The 17,980-nt window shown below is 49.9% G+C and overlaps 1 protein-coding gene across 6 annotated transcripts in view; it reads left to right on the forward strand.

Moving 5' to 3' along the window:
• Positions 1 to 16,601, forward strand: part of FARP2 (FERM, ARH/RhoGEF and pleckstrin domain protein 2) — a 75,998-nt gene extending 59,397 nt beyond the window's left edge. For 3 of the 6 annotated variants that reach the window (XM_065074217.1, XM_065074219.1, XM_065074218.1), the window contains exons 16-27: positions 286 to 419; positions 1,035 to 1,116; positions 2,296 to 2,533; positions 4,029 to 4,159; positions 4,965 to 5,033; positions 5,428 to 5,517; positions 6,179 to 6,261; positions 7,803 to 7,921; positions 8,588 to 8,751; positions 12,043 to 12,150; positions 13,718 to 13,869; positions 14,938 to 16,601. In XM_065074217.1, the coding sequence (XP_064930289.1) occupies positions 286 to 419; positions 1,035 to 1,116; positions 2,296 to 2,533; positions 4,029 to 4,159; positions 4,965 to 5,033; positions 5,428 to 5,517; positions 6,179 to 6,261; positions 7,803 to 7,921; positions 8,588 to 8,751; positions 12,043 to 12,150; positions 13,718 to 13,869; positions 14,938 to 15,028 (1,461 nt within the window). In that variant the 3' untranslated portion in view covers positions 15,029 to 16,601. Of the gene's footprint in view, positions 1 to 285; positions 420 to 1,034; positions 1,117 to 2,295; positions 2,534 to 4,028; positions 4,160 to 4,964; positions 5,034 to 5,427; positions 5,518 to 6,178; positions 6,262 to 6,510; positions 6,694 to 7,802; positions 7,922 to 8,587; positions 8,752 to 10,389; positions 10,503 to 12,042; positions 12,151 to 13,717; positions 13,870 to 14,937 lie in introns of those variants that run through there. The other 3 variants (XR_010474750.1, XR_010474751.1, XM_065074220.1) reach the window with 2 other exon arrangements.
• The last annotated feature ends 1,379 nt before the right edge of the window (positions 16,602 to 17,980 follow it).

The following is a 17,980-nucleotide window of genomic DNA, read 5'->3' on the forward strand; positions in this document are numbered from 1 at the left end:
ATTGTCTGTAATGTAGAGCCGTTACCAACCATCTCATCATTGCATTAAGAAACATGCTTGTGCCCACAACCAGTAATAAGCCTCATATTTGTAATGTTTCGCAAGGAAAAAAGTTACATCTTTTCATCTTTCCCAGATTACGTCTTCCCTAAAGATTTCCCCTTCCTCCTGTTTCCCTGTGCACACACTCTCTCCTCCTCCATCGCTGCAGGAGCAGAAGCTTTTATGCTAGGGATTAATTTCTGAAGTGGAGAAGTTTATCATAGTTTATGATTTTCCCGGCAGTGGTTTCGCAGCGCGGTCATCAAGGAGAACGCTATGCCAGAGGGCCTGATGACGTTACTCTTCTCTAACATAGACCCAATTTATGAGTTTCATCGAGGCTTTCTGAAAGAGATTGAGCAAAGGCTATCGCTCTGGTAAGTGTTAATAGACCTTTTCCTACATCCTTGTGTCAAAACCGTACTTAATCTATATTAGAACTGGTATTTCTGCATAAGCAGAGTCAAGGAAAAAGTCTTTAATAAGTTCAGGTTTTAAAAATGTGCTCAATACATTTTGCAAAGCCTATTTTTCAAGCACTGCCTTGAATGTAATATCCTGTAGTCGAACGAGTTGCACACTGCACCGAGGTTTGTGTACTCACAGAATCATTTGGGTTGGAAAAGACTCTTAAGATCACTGAGTTGAACCTGGTGTTGTCTCTCCAGCCTTGGAAAAGAGAAGGAACACAAGGTCAGAAAGATAATGTGTGTGTTTTTCAACACCTTCCACTTAATGAATCTGCAGGTAAAAATCTAGGAAACACACACTTTCTTGTAGCTAAGATTATAGTTCAGTTCTTGCAGCACAACTTATTTCAAAGAGCTTGGTTTTAGTCCCTTAATTTTACTAAAGCAGTCCTTAAAATACACAGATAGCGTTTCTTAATGATTATTTCTTGAAGTGCAGGGGAAGGTGGAGGGAGGACATTGAAATCTCTTGGTCTCCCATGTACTGCACCGTCTGTCTTCACCTGCTCATGTGTGTTGCAGGGAAGGAAAAACCAACGCTCACGTGAAAGGAGATTATCAACGCATTGGAGATGTCATGCTCAGGAATATGCGCACTCTGAAGGTAGATAAAGGAGTTAAATAATGGAATCTCAGGTTATAGAGTCATTTTTGCCTTTTGTCAGGATGAGAGGCCAAGGTTTAGTATTTCCACTGAACTTGAAGTGACTTGCAAATAATTATTGTTGATAAACAAATTTAAAAGAAAAGATAATAAAATACTTACAGCAAGGCTTTATACCACTGTTGCTTGTTTAACCACCTACATTTACCTTGAGTAAAGGTTGTTTGCTTATTGGTTATTGAGCAGAAGACAAAGAAAAATTATTTCATTAGCTCCACTGTCTTTCCTGTATTTGCACAACTCTCCCCTATGGAGACACTGTTTCAGAAGTTGGTTTAATTCCAAAAGAGACATATTTTTTAACAGCGGAGCAGGTTCTGAGCTGACGGCACCTTTACTGGGAGTAGAGTCCCTTCCAAAACAGCCCACCAGTGTCTTTAGTGTGTAAACCTGGTTGAGAAACCCCCTCAGCACTGGCTGTCCCGACTCGGTCACCGACAGGCATTGGCTTGGGGGCGCCAGGATTGGCGGGTGGTGCTGCCAGCGCTCATCAGAGGCACAGGGAGCCGTGGCTGCGGTAAATGTGAACGGAGGACAACCAAGCAAATATCTTTATTTTTAATACCTTTTTAAAAATGAAGCCGTTGAAACATATAATATTAATGCTATTTTTTCATCATCATTTATGACAATATATGCAGTTTTGGCTTGTATAACCATGGTTGGAGACAGAAGCAAAGTGAGGAGAAGTGAGCGATTAACAGCACAGACTCTCAGTGCCGGTGAACCAAGAGAGCTTTTATTTTGGCAAGGCACTTACCTTTATAGTTAGTAGCTGTTGTACACGTGTTTAACTTTCTGTTTTAACTGGCTTATGCCAGCTGTTCGCACGCTCAAAGATAGCTTGCGATTGGTCTAATTGATCTTTCACGTGCTCTAGCGGTTTGGCTAACACATCGTAAGTATCTTTTCTTAAACTAAAAACATTCTGATTTCTCATTCTATTTTAGTTCTATCTCTTCTTGTACTAAAACATTCTGCTTTCTTATTCTGTTTTAGTCAAGGTCATTCCAGTGACTCAAGGTAACCATTTGCAAGACATTCCACAGAGAGGATGGTTTTTTTCCTTATTCACTGTGAAATCAATTAAAGACCATTATCGTTTGTATGGTTCAACAGGAGTTCACTAATTACCTGCAGAAACATGACGAGGTCCTGACAGAACTGGAGAAAGCAACTAAGCGCCTGAAGAAGCTGGAGATGGTTTATAAGGAGTTTGAACTGCAGAAGGTTTGCTACCTGCCCCTCAACACGTTCCTGCTCAAACCCATCCAGAGGCTGATGCACTACAAGCTGGTGCTGGGGCGGCTCTGCAAGCACTACACAGCTGAGCACCGCGACTTCGCCGACTGCCGCAGTGAGTGAGCGTGCAGATGGATACACGCGGGGCACAAACCCGTTCCCCCCGCTACAGACCACATTTTGCCTGTACCTTTTGGGGAACAACAAGCAGATACAAATTCAATGTAACTTAAATATCTGGAAAAAAACCCCACAGAATATAGCAAGCAGGTCGAGAGAGGTTCTTCTGCCCTGGTGAGACCACACCTGGAATCTTGTGTCCAGTGGTGGCCCCTCAGTTCCAGCAGGACAGGGAACTGCTGGAGAGAGTCCAGCGCAGCCACCAAGATGCTGAAGGGAGTGGAGCATCTCCCGGGTGAGGAAAGGCTGAGGGAGCTGGGGCTCTGGAGCTGGACAAGAGGAGACTGAGGGGTGACTCATTCCTGGGGATCAATATGGAAAGGGGGAGTGTCAGGAGGATGGAGCCAGGCTCTTCTGGGTGACAACCAGTGATTGGACAAGGGGCAATGGGTACAAACTGGAACACAGGAGGTTACACTTAAATCCGAGAAGAAACTTGTTGGGGGTGAGGGTGTCAGAGCCTGGCCCAGGCTGCCCAGGGAGGTTGTGGAGTCTCCTTCTGTGCAGACATTCCAACCCGCCTGGACACCTTCCTGTGTAACCTCATCTGGGTGTTCCTGCTCCATGCGGGGATTGCACTGGATGAGCTTTCCAGGGCCCTTCCAGTCCCTGACGTTCTGTGACTCTGTGAAGTAGAACAGCAGAAAGCAGGCAGGAGGCAGCTTAATTTAAAAAAGAAAAAAAGAAACAAACAAAAAACAGTTTAGCTTATGTTTTAAAATTAACTTTGTTTTTCTTTAAGGTTTTTGGTACCAGGTTTCGTTACTGTCCCGCTGTGCTCTGGTGTGGGGCTCGTAGACTTTCTGCAATAGCTAGAGATTGTCTTTACTGCTCGTTTGGAAGATGCAGAAGATAACTTAGTTGTAGACTGTTCTCTGCATTAATTGAATACTTTTTGTGGCACTCCAGAAAGTGTTTTTCTCATAGTAATCCTGATGGATCTTAATGTTTCAGCCAAAGCTGGAAAATCAGTCCTTTTCTTGTCCTCTTTTTAGTGGGGGAAAAAGTAAGTTTTTTAGGAACTCTTCATTATTTACAAAATGTGGCAAAAAAATAATTGCTTTGTAGCATCAAAAGCTTGCATAGTAAATTCCATTAATTTATAAAGTAATCTTTGGTAGAAATAGTTGGCTTTAATTTTTTAATTTACTTTTGGCTACGTAGTAAAATACTACTTATAAGCAATAATAAGATAAGCAATAATCTCCCGGAGCACAGGCAGTGCTATGAAGTTGGCTGGTGGTCTCCATTTTGCCCTTGGGTAGCTACAAAACATCCTTTACCAAGCTGGCGCTGGGTGCTGGCCGAAGGTCCCTCCCAGCTGGACTGCTCTGTCCCGCGCTCTGGCTGTACCTCCCGGCTGCGGTTCTGCAGGGACGTTAGCGGGGGGTTCGCTCTGTGCCCTCACCCGCGGTGCCGTTTCCCTGCAGATGCGCTCAGGGAGGTCACCGAAATGACGGCTCAGCTGCAGCACAGTCTCATCCGCCTGGAGAACTTCCAGAAGCTGAGCGAGCTGCAGCACGACCTCATTGGGATAGACAACCTCACGGCACCCGGCAGGGTAAGTACCTTTGCTTTTAGAGCATTTCTTGTTTTGATTACCAAGGAGGTGCCTTTCAACCATGTATAATATTTGCCTCTGTGTTTTATGGAGCAACTGTAAAGGCTTTGTAGAATTGTCTTCATAGTAGGTCTCATGGATGTCTTGGTGATGTCCTACAGAACAGATCAAAAATGCCTCTGCTTAGACGCTGGCTATAGTCTAATGTTTTGAGTACCGCTGAGGCCAGTGTGCGGGGGCACGGTGCTGTGTTCACGTGGGAGGCGGTTTGCCGTGTCCTTGTAGGAAATCCACGGCCAGCTCTGCTCACATCTCCGGTGCAACCTCTGTCTGTGGACTGGGGCTGCACGGGGAACAGAGCGACGGCGAGAGCTGTGCCACTGGGCAAAATTGGTAGAAATGACTGTTTTTCTGGGAGGTTGTTTAGTTCCTGCTTGGTTTTTTGTTTCTTTGTTTTCGATAGATGTACTGAGCATAAGTGCAGGAGCATCGCATATGCTTGTGGGATGCTATGGCATCACTGCGGTGGGATGTAAGTGCAATAGGTGAACTGCTGGTGTCCAACAGGAACTCTGCTCCTTTTCCTTCTCTTCCTTGGCTGATTTAAATGCTGGCTGCAGCAAGGAGCTGATTCAGGTGACAAAACAGGAGGAAAGTTGTCATCTGCAGTTCAACAAATCTGTTAGCAATCATTGCTGGGCACCAATCAACATCTGTATACTCTGGGATACAAAAAAACCCAACCATTAAAGTTCTCTGTGATTGGAAAAGACCAAGCTTTGCCTGACTTTGTTTTCTGCTGCAGGAGTTCATCCGGGAAGGCTGCTTGTACAAGCTCACTAAGAAGGGTCTGCAGCAGCGGATGTTCTTCCTGGTGGGTGTTCCTTCTGCTTTTCATAAACCCAAAGTCTTCAAGATGAAGTTGTTGTGAAAGTGTGTTTTCTACTTCTGATGAAAATCAGCAATTATAACTGAAAACTCACTCTGAGGGAATTTTATATAGAGGGTGACTGTGACAATACACTCTCTTCAGCTTGTTTCCTTAATGACATGTAGTTTAAACAGGATATTAAAAAATAATTGCCTCTTTTGTAAGTAAACGAAAGAGTGGTTTTAAGGAAAGTAGGTCAAATTGGCTGAGAAATGGCATTTTTTTCCCTGCATGTACAGTGGCCTTGAAACAACAGATTTTAGAAACTATGTCAGAAAACACTTGGGTCTACATGCTATCTTGGGAACGTTGATTGTGTTCTTCCTGCCTTTCGCAGTTCTCAGATATGTTGCTGTACACGAGCAAAGGGGTTACAGGGACGAATCAATTCAAAATTCATGGACATCTTCCTCTGCACGGCATGTTGGTAAGTGGTTCCCGGTTGCATCCCAGCGTAAAGGAAATGGCTTTGCCTGAAGGCAGGTTGAGGCAATTCCTTCAGGGCACAAGGACCCAACGTGTGGCCACTCCGGGGCAGTGACAGCCTGTGGTGCTGCTGCCCACGCACCCGGACCTTCACCTGTCACACACAGACTCGTCTGTGTGATAAGCTCATTCCTTCCGTGGCATTAGCAAACCAGCCAGAGCTTGTTCCTTGCCCTGCTGCTGTGCGAGGCTGCTCTGGAAACAGGGTTTGGTGGTGGCGTTTCTCCCCTGGCGGAGGATCAGTCCTGCTGCCTCCCCACCCCTGTTCTAACAGGACTGTTCTTTCTGTCTTTGGTTTGCAGCTGATAGTGCTTGACCCACCGGTAAGTTACCAGCTGAATCCTGCTCAGAACCCTCCTTTTCCTGCCCTGCTGGATGTGGTGCTGTGCTGCTAGACGTGCGGCCGTAGAAACGCACAGTATAGATTATTGTATAGAGCAAACATAGACTTGAAGTAGGTGGTATTCCTAAAAGAGTAGATGTTTTGTACTTAACTGCCACCATGTTGTAATCGCATCACGACTCAAATTCCCAACCAGCCGAGGAGGACAGATATAGTGGTTTTCAGTCGCGGTAGTGATGAGAAAAACCTGTTTCCGCAGGTGGAGGAGAGTGAGAACGAATGGGCTGTCCCACACTGCTTCACCATCTATTCAGCACAAAAAACCATCGTGGTGGCAGCAAGGTAATATTAATTTTCCTCAGTTGCTGGTAGGTGTAATAGATTCTCTCCAATGAGTTCCTGTTGGATTGTGTGGTTGCAGAGCCAGGGGAGTGTTTCATGCGCCCTCTGGAAAGCGTCCAAACAAACACTAGACACTTCGCAGCTCCTTTATCAGGGTTGTATTTTGGGAAGGAGCAGTTTATCTCGCTGAAGCCTGTGTTGTTAAACACACAGCAGCAGCAATAATGTGGCCACTGTATTGTTTTCTAGTTAGCTGAGCTGCCAATGTCACCGCCATGAAGCAGGAGACAAAACAAAATGTAAACATCCAAATCTTTGAGATGCAAAAAGCATTAAAATCCAGAAGATGCAAACTTGTGTCAGAAGGGGAGAGTTCCTGCATGGATCTCATGGGAGAAGAAAAATTAAAGGCTGGCTTGGAGAAAAAACTGATTTCTTGTTTGTGTAACGTGTCTCTGTGCAGCGAGTTCGGCGTTTGTTGTTATGGGGGTTTGGTTGGTTGGTTTGGTGGGGGGTGTAGTTGGTTGGTTTGGGTATTTGCTTATTTTGTTTGTTTGTGGTTGTTTTTTTTGTGGGAAGGGAGAAACTTGGATTGAGATAAACACAGTTTAATAAAATTCCAAAATACTAATACAGTACTAGTAAATATGTATATAAAATAGAAGTAAAAGGTGCTCAAGACAACCCCCTATGAACTTCATCCATGAGCAGCCAGTCCCAGGAAGCAGCGCCTGGTCCTGATCCCAAAGAGGCGAAAAAAGGAAAAAGGCAGAAGGGCTCTGAGGCCTCTGGAAAATGGCAAAAAGCCAAACTAAATGTCCTGCACCCGGGCCCGGCAACAAGAAAACGAGCGAAGGAAAGAAACAACACACGCAAGAGAAAGTGCCCAAGAACCAGAGCAAGTGCGAGAACACCCGGGAGAGAGAGAGAGATCCCCCCACCTCCTTAAATAATTGGCATGAGGCTAATGGGCTGGAATACCCGTACTGATCAGTCTGGGTGTCAGTCCAGCTCTGTCTGTCCGTCCCCTTCCTCGCTGCCTCACACCTGCGGGCAGAGCTCAGAGTGGCCTTGGCTCTCAGATCAGAGCAATTACAAACACTAACCATGTGCTGGGGTATTATCTCTTGTTCTCACACTAAGTCTGAATAATGACCGTGCTAGCTATGAAAAAGAAAGCTTTCTAACTGCACAAAGCAAATTAACTCATTTTCTGTCAAACCAGGACAGAGGCGAATCCCAGATCCCTTTCCAGATGCGCCGTCTTTCAGGTGGCCTTTCATCCTTTGAAAAAATCATTTCCAGTACAGTCATACCACCCATCTCCAAAATACATTTATGAGGGAAAACGCGATTTGATGTTTGAAATTCCCCATCAGCTGCGAAGCTTTCTGTATGAAGAACAGCGATGGCCTAGACCACGTAATTCCTCTGCTGAGGCCGACAGCTCCCGAGGGCGATGCCACGTGCCCTTCTCTTTACTGTCAATTCCAAGTTTTTAGGGGTTATTTTAGTCTCTGTTTGCACTGCTTGTCTTGCAGTACCCGCCTGGAGATGGGCAAGTGGATGGAGGACCTCAACGTGGCAATTGAAATGGCCAAGAAATCTACTGAGAAATCTGACATGCTGCTGGAAAACTCCGTGTGCAACCGCTCCAACAGTAAGTGATGTTCCCTGCCGTCCTGAAGAGCATCTGTTCTCCCGTCCTTTTCATTTTTCCTTTTGTGAATTTGCTGACGGAAATGGAGTATTTTTATAATTCATATGGTAATGGAAAGTTATTGTGCTTTTGGTTTGTTTTCCTAGACTGGAGTTTCCAGTTGCTTTGGATGCGGCAGAGATGTTCCAGTTGCAGAACTGTTAATCTTATAAAGTCCTTATTCATTTCCTACATAGATTTTTCTCAATTTCACCATGCAGTGTATTTTCTTGTCCAGAAATTTGGTGTCTTTGGAGATCCACAAGTTCTTTTATAGCCCAGCATTCTTGTGCCTGTCTTCGGTGGTGTTACAGATATGTGAAACTTGTGTTATCCCTCCTTGGAGCACTTCTTCCTATTTCTCACCAAGAATCGACTGAAGCTGAAGCGTGGGGATTTTGGTTTGTTTTACACAGAATTGGGCCAGCTGCCCCGAGCAGAGCAGAGTACTGACAGCCACAGCAGTCTGCTCCGAGTGGCCTTTGGGAGCTGTGTAACAAATCCAAGTTGATGTGTTTTAAAACGGGACCGTTGCAAGAGACGACAGTTTTCCTCAGGAATCCCTGCTTCTCTTGCTCTTTGCGTTGCACACTTTTCTTAAACCGCTGCCGAATTCTCCTCCCCCAGGATCCTCTGATGAGGTCTCTCTAGAACAGGAGTCCGAAGATGACATACACTCTTCTCGTAGCTCCCTGGACAGGCAGAGCCACCACCGTGCCAACACCACCATGCACGTGTGCTGGTACCGCAACACCAGCGTCTCCATGACTGACCACAGTGTGGCTGTCGAGGTACCGGGCGCAGCTCTCGCCTCTTGCTCTGTCCTTCCCAGCGCGCTCGGCCGCCCCTCGGCCTCCATCTCCCCCGGAGGGCGCGGGCCGCTGCATGTCTGCCTGTGCATGTCTGTGTGTCCGCGTACACGTCCTGGCAGCGGGGCTTGGCTTTGGCAGAGGCGCTGGAGGAGGGAGACCTTAAAGGAAGCCCGTGATATCCTCGGACCGAGTTGTTCCTGGGTCTCTTTAGCTTGGAGAAGAGGAGGCTGAGGGGTGACTCATTCCTGGGGATCAATATGGAAAGGGGGAGTGTCAGGAGGATGGAGCCAGGCTCTTCTGGGTGACAACCAGTGACAGGACAAGGGGCAATGGGTGCAAACTGGAACACAGGAGGTTCCACTTAAATTTGAGAAGAAACTTGTTTGGGGTGAGGGTGTCAGAGCCTGGCCCAGGCTGCCCAGGCAGGTTGTGGAGTCTCCTTCTGTGCAGACATTCCAACCCGCCTGGACACCTTCCTGTGTAACCTCATCTGGGTGTTCCTGCTCCATGGGGGGATTGCACTGGATGAGCTTTCCAGGGCCCTTCCAGTCCCTGGCATTCTAGGATTCCTCTGGGTTTCAGCAGCCTCACTGGAGGATAAATTAGATATCCGTGATGTTTTCCTTTAGAGAATGACTCTGCTGTGCTGGAGTCTGGCTAGCTACTCTACTGCACCTAGAATTACGAAGAGCGTGTTAAGCTCAGCGGGAACATGACTCTTCTGTGCCCTTCCCTCGCTGGCAGGGCAAGCAGCAGACATTAGGAAGTGCCATTCTGGGGCACTGGTGTGTCGTGCTGAACAGGGGCTTATTAGCTGCTCCTACCTTGGGTCTCACTGCTCGGCATGACTTGATGCAGCACTGGTGGCACATTTTGCTACTGAATGCTGCAGATTTCGAGACAGCTGTCTGTTGAGCGCTCCTTACACACAGCGCTGCTTGCAGCAGCACTACAGTTTGACTTCAGGCGGCAGCTTGGCAAGGTCAGGTGGGTAGGACACCTTCTTGGAGGCTGGGATGCTTCGAAGACTTTCAGAAGTGGGGAGGACCGTAAACACTGAGAGGAGAACAACGAGGTCACTAACTAGACAAACAGCAATGGGGTAGAGTGCTGCACCTCTGTGTTTGTACCCTCCTGCCTTCCCTCCCTTGCTCTTAAGGCACTTTTTGTTTGATGGAGGGAGTTAAGAGTTGGGCACTGAAGCTCCTGGGTTTCCCTGATGTAAAGCCCGTATCGATCATCTCAGTAAAGGGCGCCCTATAGATGACACCCTGGCTTACAGTCCAGATGTTGGGCACTTTAGCTGGCAAAGAAAGTGGTATCTATCAGAGGGGACAAGCCTCCTTTTCCCTGCTGGTAAGTGTGTGAAAGGCGCTATCTTCTGTACGCAGATAATGAGGCCTCCCTGCGCCACGGTCTGGGACTAAACATCTGAGTTCTTGCAGCTCCCTCTCATTTTGGTCTGTTCCATGTTCTAATACCATTTTTTTTTTTCACAATCCATTTTCCTTTAACAGACGCCTTTCTTGCGTCACTTCTCTTATCCTAATATTCCATTGTTCTCTTTCTCTCCCCCTTTTCTCTGCTCAGTTTTCTGCTCTCTTGCTGTTTCTCCAGAGCTTCCTCCTCGCTATTTGCTGGGCCAGGCCCAACGGCCCAACACAATCACCCATGTTTGTTGGTACCGGAACCACAGCCTGTCCCTGTCTGATTACCTGTGCATGATCCAGGTAAAAATGCCTCTTGAGCTGTACTGGTGGGGAGGAGCATTGGGATGCCCAGGAAAGTGTAGAGTATTGAATCTGGGCAGGAACAACCCCAGGTTCCAGTGTAAGTTGGGGAACGAGCTGTTGGAGAGCAGTGTAGGGGAAAGGGACCTGGGGGTCCTGGGGACAGCAGGGTGACCATGAGCCAGCACTGGGCCCTTGTGGCCAGGAAGGCCAATGGTACCTGGGGTGGGTTAGAAGGGGGTGGTCAGTAGGTCAGAGAGGTTCTCCTGCCCCTCTGCTCTGCCCTGGGGAGACCACACCTGGAATCTTGTGTCCAGTGGTGGCCCCTCAGTTCCAGCAGGACAGGGAACTGCTGGAGAGAGTCCAGCGCAGCCACCAAGATGCTGAAGGGAGTGGAGCATCTCCCGTGTGAGGAAAGGCTGAGGGAGCTGGGGCTCTGGAGCTGGACAAGAGGAGACTGAGGGGTGACTCATTCCTGGGGATCAATATGGAAAGGGGGAGTGTCAGGAGGATGGAGCCAGGCTCTTCTGGGTGACAACCAGTGACAGGACAAGGGGCAATGGGTGCAAACTGGAACACAGGAGGTTCCGCTTAAATATGAGAAGAAACTTGTTCATGGTGAGGGTGCCAGAGCCTGGCCCAGGCTGCCCAGGGAGGTTGTGGAGTCTCCTTCTGTGCAGACATTCCAACCCACCTGGACACCTTCCTGTGTAACCTCATCTGGGTGTTCCTGCTCCATGGGGGGATTGCACTGGATGAGCTTTCCAGGGCCCTTCCAGTCTCTGACACTCTGGGACTCTGTGAAAGCTCAGTGCTGCTTGCTGTGCCACTGCCCCACATGCGCTGGCACAGGGATGTGTTGAGACAGGATACCTGCCTATTTCTGCTTCCCAAAATGGTTCTCTGTGTAATTCTGCTGTGTATCCTGCTTTTTCCTCTAATTACAAAACTCATTTGCTGTCACTCTGTGCCGTAGGTTTCTTTATCCCGCTGCACAAGCTCTCAGCCACTCTGGCCCTGAGGCAGCGATGTTCAGCTTCCCCGCAGCCTGCTTGCCATGCTGGGCTTGGCTTTGCGTAGCTGCCACGTGGAGCTTGGCACAACTCTGGCACCCTTGGTTTCCTCTTCTGCTTTATTTTCCATCTCGCACAGTGTGTTCTACCTGGGTTTTCTGCATGTGAAAAAATGTGGCTAAAGGGTTGGATGCCCTGGGGGCTGTCACTGTTCCCCTGACCACGGGCCGCAAGAGGAGAGCGGTTGCTGCAGGGACGGGTCGGTGCAGCACCCTCCTGTGCGCTGCCTGGCGCTGCCCTGCACTGTGGCCAGCGCTTAGTCGTAAAGGCAAACCTGCCCTTAGTGGAGAGAAATTACTGATTTGTTCATCAGAAGATAGTTGTGAGGTAGTGAAATGAAGATCCAAAGTCACTCAGTCACCACGTGAAATATCTGGAAGGTCTTTTGCAACAGGGGAGCGAGGGCAGGTTTAATCTGCGGCAGTGACCGGGGGTCTCACCGGAGTTTTCTTTTCATTCTGTGCTAGAACCAGCTCTCTGGATACTTGCTGAGGAAGTTCAAGAACAGCAATGGCTGGCAGAAACTGTGGGTCGTCTTCACCAACTTCTGCTTGTTCTTCTACAAAACACACCAGGTGGGTGAACGCAGCTGTGGGGCTGCGGTTGGGGGTCAGGGCGCCCGGGAGCCCTTGGTTTCTGCAGCTCGGTGCTGCGTGGAGGAGAGTGGGACAGGAGGTCATTTGAAGCTGGTCTCTCTAAGGCTGTGGGACCTTCTTGCAGAATTTAATCAGCGTTTTCAGTTCTGTTAATGGTGCTGACCTTGTGGTGAGGGGGAAAATGTCTCCTCGGTCAGTGACTGCTGGAGGGGAGGCAATCGGCAGCCTGTGCTTGGTCCCTGCTCAGTCACTGCTCAGGCCCCGTTCAGTCCCTGCTCATCTCTGCTCAGTCCCTGCTCATCTCTGCTCAGTCCCTGCTCAATCTCTGCTCAGTCCCCGTTCAGTCCCTGCTCATCTCTGCTCAGTCGCTGCTCATCTCTGCTCAGTCCCTGCTCAATCTCTCCTCAGTCCTCGTTCAGTCCCTGCTCATCTCTGCTCAGTCCCCATTCAGTCCCTGCTCATCTCTGCTCAGTCACTGCTCAATCTCTGCTCAGTCCCTGCTCAATCTCTCCTCAGTCCTCGTTCAGTCCCTGCTCATCTCTGCTCAGTCCCTGCTCATCTCTGCTCAGTCCCTGCTCATCTCTGCTCAGTCCCTGCTCATCTCTGCTCAATCTCTGCTCATTCCCTGCTCAATCTCTGCTCAGTCCCCGTTCAGGCCCTGCTCATCTCTGCTCAGTCCCCGTTCAGTCCCTGCTCATCTCTGCTCAGTCACTGCTCATCTCTGCTCAGTCACTGCTCAATCTCTGCTCAATCTCTGCTCAATCTCTGCTCAGTCTCTGCTCAATCTCTGCTCAATCTCTGCTCAGTCCCCGTTCAGTCCCTGCTCATCTCTGCTCAGTCCCTGCTCAGTCCCCACTCAGCTCCTGCTCATCTCTGCTCAGTCCCCACTCAGTCCCTGTTCAGTCCCTGCTCATCTCTGCTCAGTCCCTGCTCAATCTCTGCTCAGTCCCTGCTCAATCTCTGCTCAATCTCTGCTCATCTCTGCTCATCTCTGCTCATCTCTGCTCAGTCTCTGCTCAGTCTCTGCTCAGTCCCTGCTCAATCTCTGCTCAGTTCTCTCCCTGATGGGCACGGGCAACAGGGATTTTTCTGCCCATGGTGCATTCAGTGCCTGCTAGGTAATGAATTCTGCTGTAGTGCAACCCCTAACTTTTAATCTTTTTAACCCAATAAACCGTGTTTATTTCTTCAGGCTTCTTGCCTTGAGTGCATGTTTCTTTTGAGGGGAGGGTATTTTAACTTTTGTATTGGATCTGTGCTTGGAATTACAGAGAGAGGATGTGGAGGGGGAAGAGGGGAGCCCGAGGAGGCAGTGACAGGCAAGGGAACAGAAGCAAATAGCTCTGTAAAAACACTGAAAGGAGTTGGGGAAAGGTTTTGTTATCAGCTATTGGAGGCTTCACAAAACATAAAGGCCGCTCCTCCTCCCGTTCTCTCCTAACAAACCCACCAAGCCCTGAGCTGTGTGGTACAAAGGAGCGAGCGTGTTGGGTGAGCGCTGAGGCCGGGCGGCCTCGCTCAGCGCTGGGCTCTGCGGCTCTTCCAGGACGATTTTCCCCTGGCCAGTCTCCCGCTGCTGGGCTACGTAGTCAGCTCCCCTGCCGAGGCCGACGGCATCCAGAAGGATTACGTCTTCAAGCTGCAGTTCAAGTCCCATGTGTATTTCTTCAGGGCTGAGAGCAAATACACCTTTGAGAGGTAATCTTCTGTTTTCTCTGTCTGTTTTGGTATATAACACGCTCTTAACTCACTGATTGATCACCCAGAGCCCTCCCTTTGGACTGCCTCCTAGTCTGAGTGACCTTATGACGTTCCCTCCTCTTCCTAATGGCCGTGTCTGGGGATCCATCCTCTCCAGAACCGTCCTGGTGGGGCAGAGCCGGTGGCTGCACCGCGAGCTGGAGGCTCTGGAGCCAGGCGGGTTCCCTGGAGCTGGGGGCAGCACAGTGGGGCTGGGAGACGCTCAGCCCCACCAGGTCCTGGGACTCGCGTTTCTAAGTTAGAGTTCTGGTGAGAAAACGGTTTGTTTGCTTTTGTTTTCCCCTCTCGATCTCTGGAAAAGGGAGTTATAACACAAGGCTGAGAGCAACAAGTGCAGCGCTGCTTTTCACTTTCCTGCTTTCTCTACAGTTATGTTTAGCAGCGCTGTCAGGGGCTTCAACACGTGGTCCAAAGTGAATCGTGTTTCAAATGCATCACATCCTAAACTCTGCTGTTGAAAGCGCTTGCGCTGCGTTCTGCTGTGCAGGGTAGCGTTGCTTGTTTTGGAGTGTGGTTTCATTGAGGTGCCCGCGCTCCCCGTGTCCGTGGGCGGTGACTGCAGACCTGGGAGCAGCGGTTGTGCTCTTCAATCCCCTGGGCTCGTGGTGACTTCAAGGAAAAAAGTGTCTAATCCGCAATGGATGTTTGTCTTGCTTTTTTCCTTCTTCCTTTGCTTTCTTCCATATGATCAAGTTTATTACATAATTTATTGTAAGAAAAGCAATCCATTGACTAAGGAAAATTTTTGTCAGCCTGTCCTTCTTGGTGAACACTTTCCGTACATGAACAGGAGAGCAGAGCAGTTGTTACTCGGACAGGCAGCCGTGTCCCGCGGTGTATGTACCACATCTCAAGCTGCTCATTTGGAGAATTAGTTTCCTAAGAGAAAGGTAGAAGATGGATGTGTTGGGAGGTTTGGTTTGGGGAGTGCAGCTCATAACCGAAGGACAAGAGGGTGCGTCTGTGGGTGAGGCGTCGAGTGTTTATCCTGTCTGTTGTTGCCAGGTGGATGGAGGTGATCAAGAGAGCCACCAGCTCTCCGGCCAGGTCCAGCCTGCAGCTGCCAAAGGATGACAAGGACAGTCACAGCGACTGAAACGGCAGAGCTGGGTCTCTGTCGACATCCGCGGAAGAGGCAGGTGGAACCAGGAGTCTCTGGACTTGATAAAGCAAAGAACCAGGAAGCTCATTTCCACCTGGGATGGAGATGGGAGCGAGGGAGTTGCACCCGGGGATCACTTCCATTCGCAGCGCTGCGGAAGAGGGTCAAGTCTGTTCCAGCTGAACCTACTTAGAGAGAACCTAACAACCGCAGAGCTCCGGTGTGCACACATCGCGGAAGGTTTATGTTCCAGTTGTACCTGTACAGTAACACCCTTTTGCTTGCCCTGAAGGCAAATGCCACCTCATTTTTACATTTTACTGGATGGTCAGCATATACGGGAGAAAAATAGCAGCTGTCTGGTGTGACGGGCTCCCAGCTGCTGTGCCAGGGCTCGCTGCCACCCAGCCGGTCTCTCCCCGCTGCTCGGCACGGCCACTGTGTCACTGCCGTTAACGTCCTGCTGGCACCATCGGCTTCGACCAGCGGCACCCACAGACATACTGGCTTAAACACCATTCATTTTGAACTGAAACTGCAGCTCTCCTAGAACAACTGCTCTTCAGAACTGCCGTGGAACGCTCTGCTAAGCTGTGGAGGTTTCGGTGTATGTGGGTTGGTACAGGTAGGGTGTGTGGTTTTTCCTCAGAACTCAGCTACAGCACGTGCGAGAGGGTCGGTCGCTATTCTCATATCACAGCTCCAGAGTTTCTGTATCCTGTAGTAGGCGTTACTTAAGGCATGGGATGGCAAACGCGTTCTCCACCCCTACATGGGTGATGTTCTCAAGGCATTTAGGCAATACAGGAGAACAAACTTCTCTGAAAGTCACTGTTCCTTGTGCTTGTATCACGCGAAGACTTCTGAAAATCCCTATTCATTAAATTTGGGGTGGGATCCATCTTCTGTTTCTCATGAAGGTGTAAAAGTCACTGGATTCCAGATGGAGCATTACTGTCTGTGGACTCCATTAAATCTCTGCATTAAATCCAAAATCCCTGCAGTTCGTTCTGTTTTTCTCAAGCTGTCACCTTTGGTTCTCCGCGGAAGGACTGCCGTACGCTGAGCACCGCAGAGGCTGGTGCACGTGGCTCGGATGGGCTCTGGGGACTCTGCTTTCATATTAGATAGAAAAGTGTTTGTGTACTAGGAGAAGGAACAATGAAGTGGTGTAGCGAAAGAAAAAGGCAAGTGCTGCGTGTAGTGAGGACGGGCAGTGTGGAGATCCCGGGAACGCGGGAGGTGCCGAGACCAGCGTGTTATCCCCGGGGCCGGTTCGGGTGCTGGTCCAGAGCACGCGCGGGATGACACGGAGGGACGTCCAGGGAGATTGTCCAGACCGCTCGCTTGGCCTTTGCGTCACAGAGAAGACGAGTGACTGCAGATCCAGCCTTCACTACCACTGTCACAATGACCGGTGCCCCAGCCAAGTTAAATGTACTTAATTTATTAGTGATGTCATTTTTTTTTTTTAAATTGTTGTAGGTATACACATGTAGATTGACTACATCATGTTATAACACAGCTGCATATGACTGTTGAAAGTAAATAGCATCTTGGTATAAAACTATCTCAGCCTCTTATTCCTGAGCCCACTGTCCCATCCGCAGAAGGTGGACGGCGTCTGCACAGAAGCGTCGCTTTTCCTCAGAACTGAGAGGTTGGTTAATGGGTCTTTGTGTCCCGTGGTTTTCCTGGATACGTGGCGGCTCCTCTCCTGGGCTCCAGGGCTCGGCTCTTTCAGGAGGGCTCTCCCTGGGCTGGTGGGCAGCAGAGCCCCTGGCAGCACCTGGGGTGCCGGCACTCGGCCGCAGCGCTGCCCTGCGCTCCCCCTGCCGCCGGGCTCGAAACACTTTAAAGTGTTCGGGATACTCGGCAGTTTTCCAAGGCTGTGGCTTTCAGCTCCATCCCCAGCAGAGACAGCACCGGGTCAGAGTGACGGGGAGGAGGTGGCAGAGCCACTAGTGGAGCCTGTGAGTGCAGCTGGGGCGGCTCCGCTGACGAACACCGCTGGAAGTTCCACACAGATCAGTGCGAAGTCGTGCGTGGGGGAGCACGTTCCCTGTGGCGCAGGCGCTGGGTCCCCGCAGAGCCGCTGTGTTTGTGGAAGGGCTGTGCGCCAGCTCTGGCACCTGTGTTCCGAACACCAGACCGGGCAATGGCCGGAGGAGCAGGAGGAACGTGTGTTTCTGTGAGCGCAGCGTTTTCCGCCTGGGGTGTAATAGCCTCGTATTTGGCCCTGGGGTTTTTAATTATTTGTCCTTCGCTAGCTGACAGAGATAGTTCGTTCTCTTAACATCAGCTAGACTTGTCTCAATTGCCTCCATAAATCAGCCGCGCTAAAGATCAGACTGAGACATTCCAGGTGCTGCGGAAGGAAGGCACAAACAGCGGCGCAGAGGCCGGGCTGGTGTTTGCTCCCCTGCAGGCTTCATCTCCTGTCACAGGAACTCTGCTTCAGCCTTCAATGCTTCTGACATTTCGCAACATGATCACAGAGCACAGTGGAAGGGCACAATCTGATGGTGTCAGCCCATGGCTGATCCATCCTGTGTGAGCACCTGCGCTGTTTATCTTCCCATCAGCTCCGTGCAGGGCAGCGCTGTTAACTCCTGCCTCCGGGGTTTTTGGCAGTGGAGGAGCGGAGGATCCTCGAGCTGGCGCCAGCTCAGCCTGCAGCTCCGTGTTCCCCCTCTGGAACACGCGTGTGCCAGCGCAGCAGCTGCCGTGGGCCTGAGAAGAGGTCCTTTGCTGTGCCTTCCCCACCACCTACCAAAGCACAGGACCAGGCGGTTCCAGAATGCCGAACACCTAGCAGGCAAGTCCAAAGCCAGCTTGGTTAAGCAGGGATCTTGTTCTTGAAATAAGACAAAGACAGACGGTCAGTGGAGGCGAGGTCAGGCCCTGTGGGAGCGCTGCAGCGACCTGCTCGCCACGGCAGGGAGG

This window comes from Columba livia, chromosome 9, assembly GCF_036013475.1.
Source record: "Columba livia isolate bColLiv1 breed racing homer chromosome 9, bColLiv1.pat.W.v2, whole genome shotgun sequence".
Classification (NCBI taxonomy): Eukaryota; Metazoa; Chordata; class Aves; order Columbiformes; family Columbidae; genus Columba; species Columba livia.